This window comes from Ascaphus truei, chromosome 11 (assembly GCF_040206685.1).
Source record: "Ascaphus truei isolate aAscTru1 chromosome 11, aAscTru1.hap1, whole genome shotgun sequence".
NCBI classification, from domain to species: Eukaryota; Metazoa; Chordata; class Amphibia; order Anura; family Ascaphidae; genus Ascaphus; species Ascaphus truei.
The window spans coordinates 37,922,429-37,941,304 of NC_134493.1; the positions used below are offsets into that span (position 1 = coordinate 37,922,429).

General features: G+C 48.7%; 1 protein-coding gene across 7 annotated transcripts in view; it reads left to right on the top strand.

Moving 5' to 3' along the window:
• Positions 1-18,876, top strand: part of CASKIN1 (CASK interacting protein 1) — a 119,315-nt gene that overhangs the window by 50,986 nt on the left and 49,453 nt on the right. For all 7 annotated transcript variants that reach the window (XM_075565701.1, XM_075565703.1, XM_075565702.1 and 4 more), the window contains exon 2: positions 16,374-16,425. In XM_075565701.1, coding sequence (XP_075421816.1) covers positions 16,374-16,425 — 52 coding nt within the window. The remainder of the gene's footprint in view (positions 1-16,373; positions 16,426-18,876) is intronic.

Here is an 18,876-nt window from a genome sequence, read left to right on the forward strand (position 1 = left end):
CCCTGATGCTTGTGTATTAGGAGGGAGTAAGAGGTACGTGTCCCGATGCCTGTGTATTAGGAGGGGTGAGAGGTGCGTGTCCCGGATGCCTGTGTATTAGGAGGGGTTAGAGGTACGTGTCCCTGATGCCTGTGTATTAGGATGGGTTAGAGGTATGTGTCCCTGATGCCTGTGTATTAGGATGGGTTAGAGGTACGTGTCCCGGATGCCTGTGTATTAGGAGGGGTTAGAGGTATGTGTCCCGGATGCCTGTGTATTAGCTGGTGTTAGAGGTAAGTGTCCCTGATGCCTGTGTATTAGGTGGGGTTAGAGGTACGTGTCCCGGATGCCTGTGTATTAGGTGGGGTTAGAGGTAAGTGTCCCTGATGCCTGTGTATTAGGTGGGGTTAGAGGTACATGTCCCTGATGCCTGTGTATTAGGTGGGGTTAGAGGTAAGTGTCCCTGATGCCTGTGTATTAGGTGGGGTTAGAGGTACGTGTCCCAGACGCCTGTGTATTAGGTGGGGTAAGAGGTACGTGTCCCCGATGCCTGTGTATTAGGTGGGGTTAGAGGTACGTGTCCTCGATGCCCCTGCTCTGCACATGGTTGTGCTGCGCCTGGCGCTGCTGTAGATAAGTGACATGCCGTGTCTCGCACACAGGGGCCCGCTGGCTTCAGATCTCTGTATCTTCTCTTTGAGTTAGGATGCGGAGGAAAGAGAGAGAACGGTAACATAGCAACTGCTGCTCTGTGCCCGTCTCTCCTCGAGGTACCAACCATCCCTAGCAACATCAGATAAGGAAGCCGGGGCCGCAGGAGTTAGTGGCCAGCCCGCGAGAGCCACACTCTCTCCCATCAGCAAGATGAAAGCCCTCACACTCGCACATAATCCCCTTTGTACTTTATTTCATTCACTGGTTCCTGCTTAATGCTTTTCAAACTCTGAAGTATCACCCGCACGGCTCGGCACCCCCAGCGCCCGCTCTCATCTCCGCCCTAAGCTTGGCACATCTTCAGTGCTCACCTATAGACACTGCTACACATGTATATGGGATGCACCATACACGGCACAATAATGACCGGCTGAACACTCTACTATTCCACTGTATACACTGCTATGCCACTGCAACCTAATACTGCCCTCTGCAGTATATATGTATGTATATATGTCTTTATGTATATAGCGCCATTGATATACATAGCGCTTCACAGCAGTAATACACGTGACAATCATATAAATAACAAATAATACAAATAACAGAACATGGGAATAAGTGCTTCAGACATAGAAATTAACATTTAGGAAGAGGAGTCCCTGCTCCGAGGAGCTTACAATCTAATTGGTAGGTAGGAAGATCGTACAGAGACCGCAGGAGGGCGTTCTAGTAAGTGCATCTGCAGGGGGCCAAGGTTTATGTTATGTATCAGGTGTATAGTATTAGCCAAGGAGCTCCTCATATGCTTTTTTTAAGCAGGTGTATTTAAGGTGGGTCTTAAAGGTGGATAGAGAGGGTGCTAGTCGGGTATTGAGGGAAAGAGTATTCCAGAGGTGTGGGGCAGTCAGTGAGAAGGGTTTAAGGCGGGAGAGAACTTTAGATAAAAAGGGGGTAGAGAGAAGACATCTTTGAGCAGAATGCAAGAGTCGGGATGGTACATAGCGAGGAATTATGGCTCAGATGTAAGGAGGGGCAGAAGAGTGTAAAACTTTAAAAGTGAGGAGGAGAACTGAGTGTGAGATGCAGGATTTGATAGGAATCCAGGAGAGGGATTTCAGGAGGGGAGATGCTGAGACAGATTTAGTAAAGAGTAGGGTGATTCTGGAAGCAACGTTTAGGATAGATTGTAGGGGAGACAGGTGAGAGGCAGGAAGGCCGGACAGCAGGAGGTTACAATAATCAAGACGGGAGAGAATGAGTGTCTGTGTCAGAGTTTTAGCAGTCAAGCAACAGAGGAAAGGGCGTATCTTTGTTATATTGCGGAGGAAAAAGCGACAGATTTTAGATACGTTTTGAATGTGAGGGGCGAATGTGAGACAGGAGTCGAGTGTGACCACTAGGCAGCGTGCTTCGGCTACTGGGTGAATGATAGTACTTCCAACAGTAATGTGGAAGGAGGTAGTAGGGCCAGGTTTGGGAGGAAGTATAAGGAGCTCTGTTTTTGCCATGTTAAGTTTAAGTCGGCGGAGGGCCATCCAGGATGATATCGCAAAGACATTCAGAACCTTTGGTCTGCACAGCAGGTGTAAGGGCAGAGGTTGAGAAGTAAATTTGTGTGTCGTCAGCATAGAGGTGATATTTTAACCCAAGAGATGTGATTAGGCCACCTAGAGAGAGTGTGTAAAGAGGAGAGGTCCCAGGACAGAGCCCTGGGGTACTCCCACAAAGAGATCAATGGAGGAGGTATTAGCAGAAGAGACACTGAAAGTACGATGGGAGAGGTAAGAGGAGATCCAGGATAGAGCTTTATTATGAATACCAAGAGTATGGAGAATGTGTAGCAGAGGGTGGTCCACGGTATGAAATGCTGCAGAGAGGTCGAGTAATATGAGCAGAGTGTAATGACCTTTGTCATTGGCAGCATGGAAGGTCGTCAGTTATTTTAGTGACGGCTGTTTCACTGGAGTGAGCAGTGCGGAAGCCAGATTGTAGAGGGTCCAGGAGAAAATAGGTGGTGAGAAAATGGAGCAGGCGAGAGAATACAAGATGTTCAAGGAGTTTAGAGGCAAAAGGCAGGAGGAAGAGAGGTCGCTAGTTAGAAAGGCAGGTAGGATCAAGCTTGCTGTTTCTGAGTAATGGTATGACTGTTGCTTGTTTGAAGGAGGAGGGAAAGGTACCCGAGTAGAGGGAGGAGTTAAAAATGTGTGTAAGCGTAGGGATTATAGTAGAAGCAAGCGGTTTTAGGAGATGTGAGGGAATGGGGTCAAGAGGGCAAGTGGTAGAGGGAGAAGAAGAGATCAGCAGTGACACATCCTCTGTGACAGCGGAAAAAGAGTCAAGGAAGGCAGGAGGAGAGTTAGGAAGAGGTGTAGGATGGGAGGAAGAAACAGAAGTGGTGTTCTGATGGATGGATTCCACCTTTTCCTTAAAAAAGTCAACAAAGTCCTGAGCGGAGATGGAGGAAGAAGTGGCAGCTGAGGCTGGTCTGAGTAGAGAGTCAAAGACAGAGAAGTGTCAGCGAGGGATAGACTTGTGCGTGTTGATTAGTGAAGAAAAGTAGGTTTGTTTAGCTTGCGAGAGGGCAGAGTTGAAACAGGATAGCATAAATTTGTAGTGAAGGAAGTCTGCGAGAGTGTGAGATTTCCTCCAGAGGCGTTCAGAGAAACGAGTTGAGGAACGCAGCTTGCGCGTGTGGGAATTTAACCAGGGTCTGGGGTAAGAAGGGAGAGGGCAGCAGAGAGAAAGCGGGGCATGTAGATCAAGAGAGGAGGATAGGGCAGAGTTGTAGTTCCTGATCAGGATGTCAGGATCTGGAGCAGAACTGAGAGAGGAGAGGGAGGAGCATAAAGTGGAATCAAAAGCTGGTAGGTTAATAGAGCGCAGGTTTCTGCAGAAACGTGGGGGAGATGGAGAACGGGAGAAGTGAGAGAGAGAAAATGAGACTAGGTGATGGTTAGAGAGAGGGAAGGGGGAAATGGAGAAATCAGAGAAGTTTTTTAGTGAAAACCAGATCTAGATAGTAGCCATCTTTGTGGGTGCTGGCTGCAGTCCACTGTTGATATGTTGAGATGTATTTGTGTGTGTTTACACACATACAGATGTAGCAGGCATTATTACCCCCGTTAATGTGCGATAACACACAGAATAATTAGTTGAACAACTGCTGCATTATCTCTTTCCCCAATTTTTTCAATAGCAATCCTGTTAAATAACGCACCAGCATCAGCGTTCGCATCGCATTAACGCATCGCATTAACCTGGAGCTGTAACACCTGCCACAGCTGTACACACACATATATATATATATATATATATATATATATTTCATTAGAGAAACAGATGTATATGTGTGTTAATGACAAAGTTTCCGTTGGTCCCGTTCATCACTTCATTCTCCTAATATTACCTCGATTCCTCTGAAAATACTGAAAGCGGCAAGATGAGAGAATCCACTGCAGCTCCATTACGAGCGCGATCGCGCTGCGAGAGGCAGACGAGAGGGTGGGCAATGTGTGATGGAGCACATCTCACTTATCCTCCCACTGAGCAGCAGCCAAGGTTTAGACATGAATTTACTCGAAATAATACAAATGTTTCTGTCTGCGTCTTGCATGTGAATAGAAGGGGAGCAGGGCTCGGACGTGCTTTGCTGGCAGCGTTTTGCAAGGATCGGCTCTCGCTGTGGCTTATCCTGCTGTGATGTATTTTGACTTTTTCTGGTGGTGTTTTGAGCAGGTGGTAACCCTTCCACGGAGGCCACGTAGGGAGGTTTTCACATCTGTGCCCCCTGTACAATTGGGCGTCTTTAGTGCCACACAAATATCTATTTCTGTTTTTCTGATGGTAAATGGTAATGATTTTATTTAAAGGGAGAAGCAGCGCGGTTCAATTCATCGCCAATCCATGGTGCATTTTCATCATCAATAAAAATGTGACTTGTGAGTACACTCGCACGCCTGAGACCGGTCTGTGCACAGGGCCGCCGACATATTTCCTGAGGTCGAGGACTATAGCTTCGCCCAGGGCCCCCCAACCCTGTGTCTGCGGCATTGCAAGCCCTCCCCTTTCACACCTGTATTTCTCTCCCCCCTCTGCTATCACACAATTACCCCTTCTCACTCAATCCTGCTCCCTCAATCCCCCCCCCCTCCTCACACTCATTTCCCACTCCTCCACTGGTCACACAAGCAATTCCCCCCAATACCCATACAGTTACCTCTCCCACACTGCCCACACAACCTCCCCAATACACACACCCAATACAAATCTACCTCCCCCCCCATACAGGCACCACTACCGCACCAAATATAGGCACCACTACCCCCCCAAATACAGACACCACACCACTACACCCCCCCCCAGATACAATCACTACACCCCCTCCCCCCACAAATACAATCACCCTGCCCATACAAATACAATGACCCCCCCCCCCTCACAGATACAATTACCCCCTCATACAAATACAATTACCCCACATACAAATATAATTACCCCCACATACAAATACAATTACCCCCACATACAAATACAATTACCCCCCCCCCCCCCACAAATACAATTCCCAACCCTCATCCCTCCCCCCCCCCCCACAAATACAATTCCCACTTACCATTGCTTGCCGCCGGACCCCGGCTCCCCCCAGCTGCTGCAGCCTCGTCCCACGCCGGGCCTGGCTGTCCCGCCGGTGCACGCAGGAAGTCAGGCACAGCTTCCAGCACCGGCTGGCTGGGGACGCCCACAACCACGGGGCCCGGGACGGTTGTCCCGGCTCTTCACCCCCTGTCAGCGGCCCTGGGTCTGCAAACCTGCTTTTCCCCCCATTATCTCTTAGCATACAATGCTTCCACTGCAGCCAGGGATTCTGGGACATGACATGTAAATGAGCCCAGTGTCACATTTTTCTCCTGTCCATTTTAACATGGATCCCTATAAGCTTATGCCTGCCGCATTACACAGCAACATAAATACAAATGGATCTTTCTCAGGGGCAATAAAGTATTGCTGTATAGTATAATACAGTAATAAAGTATAGGGCTGTATCCTTCACCTCTTCAGCACTAGGGCGTTTAGTGATGGCTAGAGTGTTTTACGGCAGAGGTTCTCAACTCCAGTCTTCAAGACCCCCCCAACAGGTCAGACTTTAAGGATATCCCTGCTTCAGCACAGGTGGCTTATCACTGATTGAGCCACCTATGTTGAAGCACGAATATACTGAAAACCTGACCTGTTGGGGGGTCTTGCGGACTGGAGTTGAGCACCCCCTGGGTTACGGGATAAGGACATTGTCATTTACAAGTGGCCTCAGGTTTCCTTGTCCTTTCGCCACGCCCCTCTCCAAATCCCGAAACTAGCGCAGGATGTCGCAATGAAATGGAAAAAGCCATTGGTAAATCTGAACGATTTTCGATCTGTCTAGATATGGCTGCACCTGCTTTTCCTGGCCCCGGCAGCAGTGTCGGGGTTAAACCGTGGTCCAGCGCTCGTTAGACGTGTGATCTGGCTGCGCCCGTAGTGCAAGAACTGCTTCATCCCCATGGGGATCGGGTAATTCTGCCGCTGCGCTGCACAATTCCGTCTGGAGAGGCACGAGCGGCCTCGTGTTCTGCATACAGAGACCGCCGTGCTCTGGCTGTTAGCGGCATGGGGCTCTTCAGTGTGTGACACGTGTCAGACGCTCCACCAGCAAAACGGTTCCTTCTCCAGAGGCAAGGCGTCTCCTTCCACCGATGAAACCTTGTGCTACCAGGGTCACCCGGACGCAGTGAAAGATATAGGGATCTGGAGATATACAAGGAAGGCAGGACGATCTGTTTTTGCGACCATGCTCAGCAGCTCCTCTGGCAGTGGAAGGGTTAATAGGGGGTATGGGTTCCTGATGGCTCCTTGATGGGGGCTAGACGGATGTGTCCCTGCTCTACTCCTTAAGGAGATATGGATGAGAATCTCCCTGATTAGGGGTGTGTATGCGTGTGTTCCCAATGGCTAATTTCTGGGGCTTTATGTGTTCCTTGTGTCCCTTTAGTAGATTGAAGAGAATTTTCAGCTATCTGCCCCCCCGAGGTGGTATAAACTTCGGCTGATTCACAGTTGGATTCCTGGCAACGTCCTTGGAAAATCCTGTACGAATAAGTCTAGGACCCTTAAAGCTTGGGTATTGGTGTAGCCTGTGGGACAGGGGCGGGCAACTCCAGTCCTCAAGGGCCACCAACAGGTTAGGTTTTCAGAATGTCCCTGCTTCATCACAAGTGGCTCAATCAGTGGCTCAGTCACCTGTGCTGAAGCAAAGATATCCTGAAAACCTGAGCTGTTGGTGGCTCTTGAGGACTGGAGTTGGCCAGCCCTGGAGTAGGATGTGGTGCCTGTATGTCCCCTCCTCTGATGACCCTGGAGCCCTGGTCAGAGTTTTGTTGCCCTGCCTGTGCCCCTTTCCACCTCCCAGCCATGGACATAGAATATGCTCGGGCCCCAATAACACTTCTCACCATCCTCCCACCGACATGCCATATATCCAAGGCTTTTTAGGTGCTGCTCTGGTTGCCATGACGCCCCCCCCCCCTCCCCATGTGCTTGGAGCGATTCCAGCTGAGGTTTGAGATCCCGCTATACACAGTTTTCCTGATGTGTGGCCGTGTCTTGCTGTGGGGGGGGGGGGGGGGGGGGGGGTGGAGGGGGCGGCTGCTGTCTGGGGTCTCCCTGTGATTATTACACGTGCCCCCTCCTGTATCCGCAGACTTATCCCAGGGAGCACGTACCCCTCAGGGGGAGTAAAGGAAGGCCGCATTTCAAAATACACGAGTGGAATCATTGGGTTCCACTTGTTACGATATGTGTTACCTACAGTGTATCTACAGCCCACGTCTGTGCTTCAGTGCCTATACCACGGCTGTACTGCAGTGCCTATACCACCACGTCTGTGCTGCAGTGCTTATACCACGTCTGTACTGCAGAGTGCCTATACCACCACGTCTGTACTGCAGAGTGCCTATACCACCACGTCTGTACTGCAGAGTGCCTATACCACCACGTTTGTACTGCAGAGTGCCTATACCACCACGTCTGTGCTGCAGTGCCTATAGCACCACGTCTGTGCTGCAGAGTGCCTATACCACCACGTCTGTGCTGCAGTTCTTATACCACGTCTGTGCTGCAGAGTGCCTATACACTACGTCTGTGCTGCAGTGCTTATACCACGTCTGTACTGCAGAGTGCCTATACCACCACGTCTGTGCTGCAGTGCCTATACCACCACGTCTGTACTGCAGAGTGTCCATACCACCACGTCTGTGCTGCAGTGCGTATACCACCACGTCTGTGCTGTAGTGCTTATACCACGTCTGTGCTGCAGAGTGCCTATACCACCACGTCTGTACTGCAGTGCTTATACCACGGCTGTACTGCAGTGCCTATACACTACGTCTGTGCTGCAGTGCTTATACCACGTCTGTACTGCAGAGTGCCTATACCACCACGTCTGTACTGCAGAGTGCCTATACCACCACGTCTGTGCTGCAGTGCCTATACCACCACGTCTGTACTGCAGAGTGCCTATACCACCACGTCTGTGCTGCAGTGCGTATACCACCACGTCTGTACTGCAGAGTGCCTATACCACCACGTCTGTGCTGCAGTGCGTATACCACGTCTGTGCTGCAGAGTGCCTATACCACCACGTCTGTGCCGCAGTGCTTATACCACCACGTCTGTGCTGCAGTGCCTATACCACCACATTTGTGCTGCAGTGCCTATACCACCACGTCTGTGCTGCACTGCTTATACCACCACGTCTGTACTGCAGAGTGCCTATACCACCACGTCTGTGCTGCAGTGCTTATACCACATCTATACTGCAGAGTGCCTATACCACCACGTCTGTGCTGTAGTGCTTATACCACATCTGTGCTGCAGTGCTTATACCACATCTGTACTGCAGAGTGCCTATACCACCACGCCTGTGCTGCAGAGTGCCTATACCACCACGCCTGTGCTGCAGAGTGCCTATACCACCACGTCTGTGCTGCAGAGTGCCTATACCACGTCTGTACTGCAGAGTGCCTATACCACGTCTGTGCTGCAGTGCCTATACCACCACGTCTGTGCTGCAGAGTGCCTATACCACCACATCTGTACTGCAGAGTGCCTATACCACCACGTCTGTACTGCAGAGTGCCTATACCACTACGTCTGTGCTGCAGTGCTTATACCACGTCTGTGCTGCAGTGCTGTCACGGTAGACCAGGTCTTTTAACACATTTATATTTACGGGATCAGTCAATGGGCAAAACAAGGCAGGGAAATAAAATGAGGTTTATTTGGATAAGACCTCGGAAACACAGAAACACAAAATACAGAGAATATACACACTTACTGTGGTCTGGGGGTTGAGAACTAGACTTTCCTAGTTGCAGGGCGCCTGCTTCAGCAGAAGGCGTTACCCTGTCCGCTCCACGTCACTGGACTATGCCTGGATCAGTAACTTTACTCCTCAGAACCAGCCCTCGGCTTTGGCTAGGAAACCCTGGCACCTCAATGCCCCTGGGAAACCTTACCGGCGCTTCACTGGACTAGTTCCAAGGTCACCTACACGTCTGAGAGGGGGCGAGCTCTGATCTGCGCCAGCCCCTTTCATAACCTACTTGTCCTATGTTTTAACATGGACAGAGCCTTTCTGCCACTCAGAGCGTGGGAACATTTCCCACCAGCCAATCAGAGCGGGGCTCATCTGGCTGATGTCAGAGGCTGGGGGCGTACCAAGCCAGCTTGAAAAAAAAAATGGGTGGGCGGGAAATATGAATTAGCCAATGGGAAATGTGCCCACAAGCAGCATCTTCCCCCCAGCTAACCCATTGCTGGTTCCACTGAGTCTGCAGTCACAAAGGGGCTCCAGTCGGGTGCTGCCCCTTGTTCTCTGGAACGGGCACCTAGCCTTTCTCTGCTCACCAAATGGTTCTCCCCCCTCTGGACATCCTCTCCTCTTTGAACTACGGACTCTATGCAGACTAGCTGGCACCTTAAACATACTGTATGCCCGGGCTGTCTGTATAGAGCCCTTATAGTAAACGCAAAACACGATATCAAGTACACTTTATTAGAGAATATACTTTGGGGAACCTTATACTTATATACTGTATAAGGGAAAGAACTTGGGGATATTTGGGCTCGAAATCTAGGAGTTTGGGGTACACTGGGAAGCCCCGGTGTATTTCACCCCGCATACCGGCAAATCATGCCTGCTCACCGGGGAGAATTAAACGACTTACCGGCAACTTTGGACCCGAACTCCTGCAAACAAAATAATTGTATTTCCGCCAAAATATTCCCCCTAAAACTGACACACAAGAAATGTCACAGTTCTAGGGCTAAGGGAACATGAAATAGGAAAAAACAGGGTCATTTTATTTTCCAGCGTGTATTATCCCTGGTCCCTGGCTTATGGAGGTACCAGGGACCCCACGGGTTCAGGGGTAACCGGCTGGCCTAACTTTTATTAGATAGCCTGGTTACCCCCTCCGTCACAAGTGCTTATGTAGCCCCGGTCCCCGGCGGCTCCTAGAGACCCTCCTCCTTTGGTGCAGTGTGGTCGCGGGTGCCGCCGGAGCCAGCGACGGACCCGCCGGCTGCTTCCAAAGGTGGGGGCCGGAGCAGGGAGTGTTGCGAGCCTTAGGAGGCTCGGCGGCGCACCCGGCTAGCGGGGGCCGCCATTGTAGTTGCGCGCGCATACGCCGGGGTCGCGCATGCGCGGAAGAGGACAGGGAGTTGCGGCGGCCATTGAGGGGTTGCGCATGCGCAGTGGAATCGCGCACGCGGCCCCAGTATAGAAACAGCCTCCACGGGACTACAATTCCCAGGAGGCTAAGGGGGGAAGGTACCAGGTGCCCCAGAGTAGCCAATAGGGCTGGAGGATTGCCCTGCCGAGAGAAGGGATACATTTCGCGGGGTTTGGAGGAGAGAGGGAGTTGGCGCCAGGAGAAGCTAGGGGAAGGAGGTAGGGTGCAGGAGTCAGTGACTCCCTGCATTAGGCCAGCAGACCCAAGGCCCCAGCTAGCCCTGAGTCACCCAGTAGTGTGAGTTGTGTCAGGGACAGCCCCCAGGTTAGGGACCCTGCCACTTACTATCTACAGTCAGTTAGGGGCCCAGCAGACGCTGCGCGTCCGTCCAGAGGTTTGGGCTCAGACCTTCGCTGTCGCTGCATCAGCCATCCGGGTGGGATCGCCCCGGACAGTAGTTCCTGTGTAAAGTCGAGACGCAGTAGCTAGTGTCTCCTCTAGGGAGGTACACCTGTTGATTATATGCACAAGTACGTTTCTTATGCTCACAAGTAAAGTCATTGTTGTTTTACCTACTGTGTGTGGAGTGATATATATAGTGTCCTGCGAGGAACCACTCCCCCTCTGGTGGGAGCCATCGCAGGTGGAGGCGCTGCACCAAGTGCGAGGTTATTCATATTGTGTCATACGTGCCCCAGGCTCCCCGTGGCGGAGGCTTAGGCCTCCTGTGAGCCTAACAGGTAAAGCACCACACTGGGTAATGCATATAGATCCCCTCATATACACCCTATCTGCGATTGGGGGGGGGGGAATATGGGTTACACTTATATCACGTCTGTACTGCAGTGTCTATACCATGTCTGTGCTGCAGTGCCTATATCACCACGTCTGTGCTGAAGTGCCTATGCCACGTCTGTACTGCAGTGTCTGTACTGCAGTGCCCATACCACCACGTCTGTACTGCAGTGTCTATACCACCACGTCTGTACTGCAGTGTCTATACCACCACGTTTGTACTGCAGTGCCTGTACCACGTCCCTTTGCAGCATTGCCAATACTACCACGTCTGTACTGCAGTGCCTGTACCACGTCTGTACTGCAGTGCCTATATCACGTCTGTACTACAGTGCCTATACCACGTCTGTACTGCAGTGCCTATACCACATCTGTACTGCAGTGCTTATACCACGTCTGTACTGCAGTGCCTATACCACATCTGTACTACAGTGCTTATACCACGTCTGTACTGCAGTGCCTATACCACGTCTGTACTGCAGTGCTTATACCACGTCTGTACTGCAGTGCTTATACCACATCTGTACTACAGTGCCTATACCACGTCTGTACTGCAGTGCCTATACCACGTCTGTACTGCAGTGCTTATACCACATCTGTACTACAGTGCCTATACCACGTCTGTACTGCAGTGCCTATACCATAGCAGCACATAATCTGGGTACACCAGCTCCCCTCTCTCTGTGCTGCTGCATTATACATCACACAATGCTTAGTACACTACAATTCCATGTCACTGCACTGAAAGGTATCACAGATAATGAGAAACCCATTCATTTGTCTTGGAAAATATTTTAACGGTGAAGTTGAGATGTGTCACAGTGAGAGGATAAAGGAAGTATTGGGGAGTTTCAATGCCAATAGCTGTTATTCCCGACTCCACATAACCTGGGCTTTGTGATGCTCTGTTACTGCGCTTGGAATTGTATTTCCGTTTGAACACGCCATGCAGCTGTTACATTCAGCATCATGTATATTACAGGACAAGTCACCCCCATTCCGTGCTGTCCCCGTGCCCAGCGTGTGTCGGGGAGCTGACAGGTTGGGTAACGTACTCATTTGCCTTGTTAATTGCATGTGCAATACAAGGCGGCAGACTTGTGTATTAAGCTGGTGGGAGGACAGTTAAATACAAACTGTTTTATCATTCTAGCTACATTGTTTTCTTACCATTGCTATAAATCATTGTAATAAACATCTGTCCAAAATATGGCAGGGGAGTGACCAGTCCCAGATCCCAATGACGGTATAATGGGAATAGTGACATTGATGTTGTGTTACAAATAGAGATGGCGCATTTGGATCGGCCGGTTCCTTTTGGTCCGCGGATTTCAGCGGAACAATCTCAAAAAGGGCGATTCGCGTATTTAAAAAAAATTATTATTACCAATACATTCGGCGGATTCCGCCACCCGTGGACGGATTTGTAGACTCCAATCCACGGATTGTTAAGAACCCGCCAACGAATGGCTGAATCCACGGATTGTATTGTATTGTAAGTCTTTATTTATATAGCGCCATTAGTGTACATAGCGCGTCACAGCAGTAATACATGTGGTAATCAAATAAATAACAGATAATATAAATAACAGATCATGGGAATAAGTGCTTTAGACATAAAAGTAACATTTAGGAAGAGAAGTCCCTGCCCCGAGGAGCTTACAGTCTAATTAATTCTACAAATCCGTCCACGGGTTGTATCCAATGGCGGTTTTTTGATGAATCCGCGCGGATAAAAACAGACCAAATCCGTTTGTGGATTATACGCCGTGAAACTAATTTTGGGTTAAAAATGCGAAGGAAAAATCCTGGAGACGGATTCGCCCCCCTCTAGTTACAAACGCACAGTAGTTCTGTTTTTCTTACAGTGACCTGTAACTTTCTTTTTATGACGCAGTTCCCCGGATACCGTCCTACGGCGCCATTCTAGTAGCTTCGAAATGTGACTTCATGCATTTTTTTACATTCCGGCAAACCAGGGGGGAATGACCAAAATTGAATTTTTATTGCAAACTCTAGTAGCTCTGAAAACCAGGAATGTGCTGTATTTGGACACTGTTCAGTAATAAATCAGGTAATACTGGACATGTATGTGTATACCGGTATTACCTCTCTGGACATGTATGTGTATACCGGTATTACCTCTCTGGACATGCATGTGTATACCGGTATTACCTCTCTGGACATGCATGTGTATACCGGTATTACCTCTCTGGACATGCATGTGTATACCGGTATCACCTCTCTGTACATGTATGTGTATACCGGTATCACCTCTCTGGACATGTATGTGTTTACCGGCATCACCTCTGTGGACATGTATGTGTATACCGGTATTACCTCTCTGGACATGTATGTGTATACCGGTATTACCTCTCTGGACATGTATGTGTATACCGGTATTACCTCTCTGGACATGTATGTGTATACCGGTATTACCTCTCTGGAGATGTATGGGGGCCACGGGATTTCCCCTGAGCAGAGAGAGAGAGCAGGGATGTTGCTAGGGGGCTGGGCAGCTTACTCCATCCTGATTGGCTGCTGCTGGGTAATGCAGCCAATCAGAAGGAGGTGTCAGGAGCCTGGGGGTGGGACTAAGGAGAGGATGAAACAGCATGGAGCGGAGAGAGGTGAGATGTGTGTGTCTCGAGCGCGTCGCACCTTTCACCATTGTGTCCAATATTTTTGGAGAAGCTATCTGGCAACCCTATTGCCACCTCAAAGCAGGTGCGATAGGAGTGGCGATTTCCTGCCTGAAATAATGCTTTTGGGTGGTGTAGGCGGTTTAGAAAATGCGATTTGCAATAGAGAATAACGTTTTTTTCCCCACGCACATTTCATACCGCGACTTCTGAACACGGCTACTAGAATAGGCCCCTAACACCCACTCCCTCGCCTTATATTGTATAGGAGGCAAATAAACTGGTCTTTGCCCTACGATGATCATGTAACAGCTCCGTTTATGGGATGATGCCGATTCCCCCGTGGTATCTGGTGGAAATATCCACAGTAGGAAAACCAAGGTAATCGGACGTTCAAGTTCACGGAAGAAAGTCTCAAAGCTTCGCGTTGCAAATCCAGTATAACCAGCCTCTCACTGATGAGACCCAAAAGGTTGAAATAGCTGTCTGTGAGTAGGGTTACTGGCTCTGCACTTCTGTAACCCAGGCTGTGCTGAAAAGCTGTGTAATGCAGCAGGTATAATCTTAAAGGGATCCTTGTTAAAATGGATAAGAAGTAAAGAGTGACCCACTGTGTGTGCTCATTTGCATGTCTTTACCCAGAATCCCTGGCTGCAGTGGTAGCACTGTTTGCTAAGCGATCATGGGGAAAGGCGGGGTTGCAGAGCTGTCTGAGACGTGCAAATGCGCCACAAGTGGGATTTTTATTTACAGAAAGAAAACGCCATTCATATTTGGGAGACAAAGAGAGCGTAACGTTTCAGGGGGACGTTTCTATCCCCGCGAACAATTGTGCTTTATATGCAAATATGCATTAAATGTTTCTGCAACCTGAACTTCTGATGTGTATGATTTCCCCTCCCCCCCACCCCCCGTTCTGTACTTATATTTCCCAGTACACTGAGGGGTACATAAAATGGCTGCTGTGATACTTTTACAATAGTGCTTGCTTTGCCAGCTTATTAAATGTGCATTTCCTACTTCTAAAATGTGCATTGCATTCTATAGCTGAATGTACCACATTAATTAGGCAGCAAACACATTTTTTTTAAACTTTATCTGAATGGGGGTTCCTTTGGGGTTCACCCGAAATCAGCTGACCTCGGCGGATCCTGCTATTCCTGAGATATTTGGCGTTTTTTTGTGCCGACTTTGACACACGGGGAAAAAAACCCACAAATATGACTGCGATCTTGAATACAAAGTTGCAGCTTCTTATTGACAATCCAGAGCGAGACCCGACCCGGCTCCATGTGTGTGCTCAGTGAGCAAATATTTTTGAGCAGTGTTGGTGTTGCGGGAACTGGGGGGTGACTGTGGAGGTCACAGAACCACGGATCATCTCTGGGGGACCCCCAGCTTAGGTAAGGGGAAAACAATAATATTGATCCGTGTGGACTGCTGCTGTAACAGGGTTTGTATGCAGTAGTAACCCCTTTCTGCCACCATCAGTTCTTCCCAGTCATTTTCCAGCCCTCCAGACTTAAATCAAATAACAGAGTTGTATGAAAACATTGTAGATCCAGAACAGCTGCATATTAATCCATCGTTGACAGAGAGTCGGGTAACGCAATGCAAAGGGCTGGGGGATGGATGGATTTGAAAGAACTGCAACATATCACGCTGCACTGTAGTTAATCTTGTAAGAAAGATTGCTATTTAGTCTGGTTCTTTCGCCTGCATGATCTTTATAACCCAGTGCACACACAGGGGGAGGCTCACGCTTCAGATGCTATCACTGAAAGGAGAAATATCTCTAAGAGCCTTTTGTGTGTGGAGTGATTGTAGATAAAAGGCTTGTGTACCTGTCATGTAAGACATTTCTTTGCGTGTGTTGAAATAATAGCTATTATTGTATGGAAGGAATAGATTCAGTGGTCTCTTGGTACCTTTTTGTGCTTGTGTTACTGTGTCACCATTCAGTGAGAAGCACAAACACAATACACAGTATGTTCCGTCCGTCTCTGACTGTGTCGCTGTGGTCAGGGACAGACTTAGTGAGCCATATTCCCCACTGTCTCTGTTACATGTCGTCCCTCTATAAGAGCTAGAGTTCAAGGGACTTGTGCCACATTCCCTGTGACCCCTAACTAGCCACACTGACTAGGTCCCTATGTCACACTGTGGAGTGACAGACGGAGAAGAGAGGGAATATGTATTTCTGCCTGTGTCCCCAGTACTGAGCCATCATCCTTAGGGGCCAAAGTATCAAACAAGGGCCTGGTTATAGGGAAAGAGAAGGGTTTAGGGCAGGATACACCTGACACGTGCGTGGCTCTGTGATGTATCCTTTTTTGCGTGTCTCGCCTGCATGTCTCAGGCCTGCGTAATGTCTTGGTAACCCAGTTATCGGACAGAGACGGGAAAGGAAACACTGGGTATTTTAGTGACGCTGGGCAGAGGTATAGGAACGGAGTCTGCTTTATAGCTGGGTGTCTGGGAGTTACAGATATTGTGCGAGTCATGGTTTTCTCTTTCTGTCTTTCCGCCACAGAGCTTCTGGGTTCTGCGAAGAGAGTGAATGTAAATTTCCAAGACACAGACGGGTAAGTAAATCCTTCCTTCCCTTTCCTGCTCCATCCATCACATGCTTGGAAGTAGGAACAATTCAGTGTGTCATTGAGAGGTATATCCGGTGAGGTATATCCACATGAGCAGCTCTTCTGAGCAGATAATCCCATGTAACCCCCGTGTATCTTCACAGTGACAGTAACACATTTAATTGAGTCAGGTAGTGAAAATAACACTATATTTAAAGTGGAAGTCCCATTGCCATTGTGTCCTTGGACAAGTTCAATACCCTGTCCGTCTCTGGCACCAGAAATTAGATTGCTAGCTCTTCAAGGCTGTCAAAAAAGCTATAGATTAGATAATATTCTTGTGGCTACTATTATTAGCATCGTAATTATCATTACCGATGATTTCTTGCGCTTTCGTACCCAGCCCCAGGTTATTAAAGGATTGCACAAGCGCCGGAATAAATCTAGGACATCTTTTTTTTAAAACCACTCAGATTTATCAACACTTTCACCAACAAGTGGGTTGCAGCCTCTCCAGAAACACAGGTGTTAATGAGGTTTGGGATATTACCGAGCAATGGCATTAACTTGGGTTTAATTAGTTCCTGAAATGCCAACGTGGAAATTGGATTCTTAAAGTTGCAAGTTGGAGAGAATGAAACCTCCGGGGGTATTTTGTGTTTTCGGAAATGATTAAGTCCGCCTGTAATCAATCCGCAGCCAAACGATGACTTTTTATGGGAGAATAACACATTTCTCACGCTCCTCCCAAAAGCTGACAAGTTGCCTGGTCACGTTCAAAGCTTCACCCTTCCAATATCTCTGCTTTGATTTCTTGGTATACAACTGCTCCCCTTCTGCGTTCTGCTCACAGCTGCCTTTTTTCCTCCCCTTTTGTCTCCACCGCTCTTGCCTGTCTGAAACCTTGTTTATCTCAGTGCCCTATAGCTGTTAAACTCCCTTACACTGAATATACACTCCTCCCAACCTTTAAATACTATCATTGACAAAATCACCATGTAAGTGATGTATTTCAGGACCCACGGACTCATAACAACTGCTACCTGTCCCCACAATTACACTTGCCAATCGGTGAGGCCAGATGCTGCATTTACTCCTTTCCTGACTGTCTCGTAAAGCCATCCACTATACCACTTAGATTGTAAGCTCTGCAGGGCAGGGATATATTTTTCTATTTACGTGCCTGTATGTTTGATGCACTTATTGTGTTCAAATTCCCTGTATTGTAATACCTACTCTGTGAAGTACTGCACTGTGGCAGCACTGTATAAATATAAATATACATGCATACAGACATAAACCAAAAAATATATTAATGCTGGAGTCGAGACCAGAAAATAAAGATTAATAAGGCTTGGTAACCCTAAGCTGCCAGAGGACCATTGCATTGAAATGCGTTGCTGGCCGCTCTGGCAGCAATTAAAATACTTCAGAAAGGTATTTATTATACATGGTGTACCGTGTACTGCCAGCAGCCTGAGAATGGGGTGATTGGTACCCAGGCACACTCTGTGAGCAGATCGGAAGTGCCCCCCTCGGAGTTATCCCCGGGTTATTTGTTGCTATATCCTAAACATTGGGCATTCTAGAGACTATTTTCCATCCCTGTGTTTTGGTTGCCGAAAACCGCGACTGTGACATCATTCTACAGCGCACCGCGACGGAGCGACAGTTTCTATAGCCGGAGCAACTGCTGTAAGAGAGTCTGCTCCCGTCTGTGGCTGTGCCGGTCTGAGAACACTTTGGATGGTTTGAGTCCCCCTCACTGCTCAATCTGGGGACTTTCGCCGTGTGACTCCAGGCTAAAGAACATTCGGATAGTCCGTGTTCCACCTGACCAGAGGGAAGGTTTCTACAGAGGCTGCAATTCCGTGTCCGGGTGTTCATGTGAAGGAGGAACCCCACAGCTGTTACCCGAGACGTTTGCCAGAGAAACCAGTTCCTGACTCCTGAACCCTCACCGGCCGAGTGATAACTCGTGTGCTGTGCACACTCAATGTTTATGTTCTAGCTTCTTGATGTACGCAGAATATATATCCCTATTTTAATATACATTAATAGTGAACTTATTTCACTATTTGCGTTTTGCGCTGTTTTTTGTTTCCGTACCCTCTGTGAGCGCCACCTTGTGGTGACTCTGCTCACGACTTGCACATCTGGCTCACTAATTGAAGAACATCACTGACTGTGGGACGTACCCCTCCTCCCGTCCCCGCCGGAATGCTAATTGCCCGATTAGCATATGGTAATGGGCCCGGTAAACGCTGACTGGATTGCCTTTTAAGTTGTTTTTGTTTTTGTCTATCTGTGTTTGTTTCGCCTCTTGATCATGTCATGGTTTTCTGGAATAAATACCCGTCTTTTCTAAATAAGTCCTAATACAATATATATATATACACATACACATATTCATTCTTGAATGCAGGGCTGTATGTAGACTTTTGCTGCCCCGAAGAG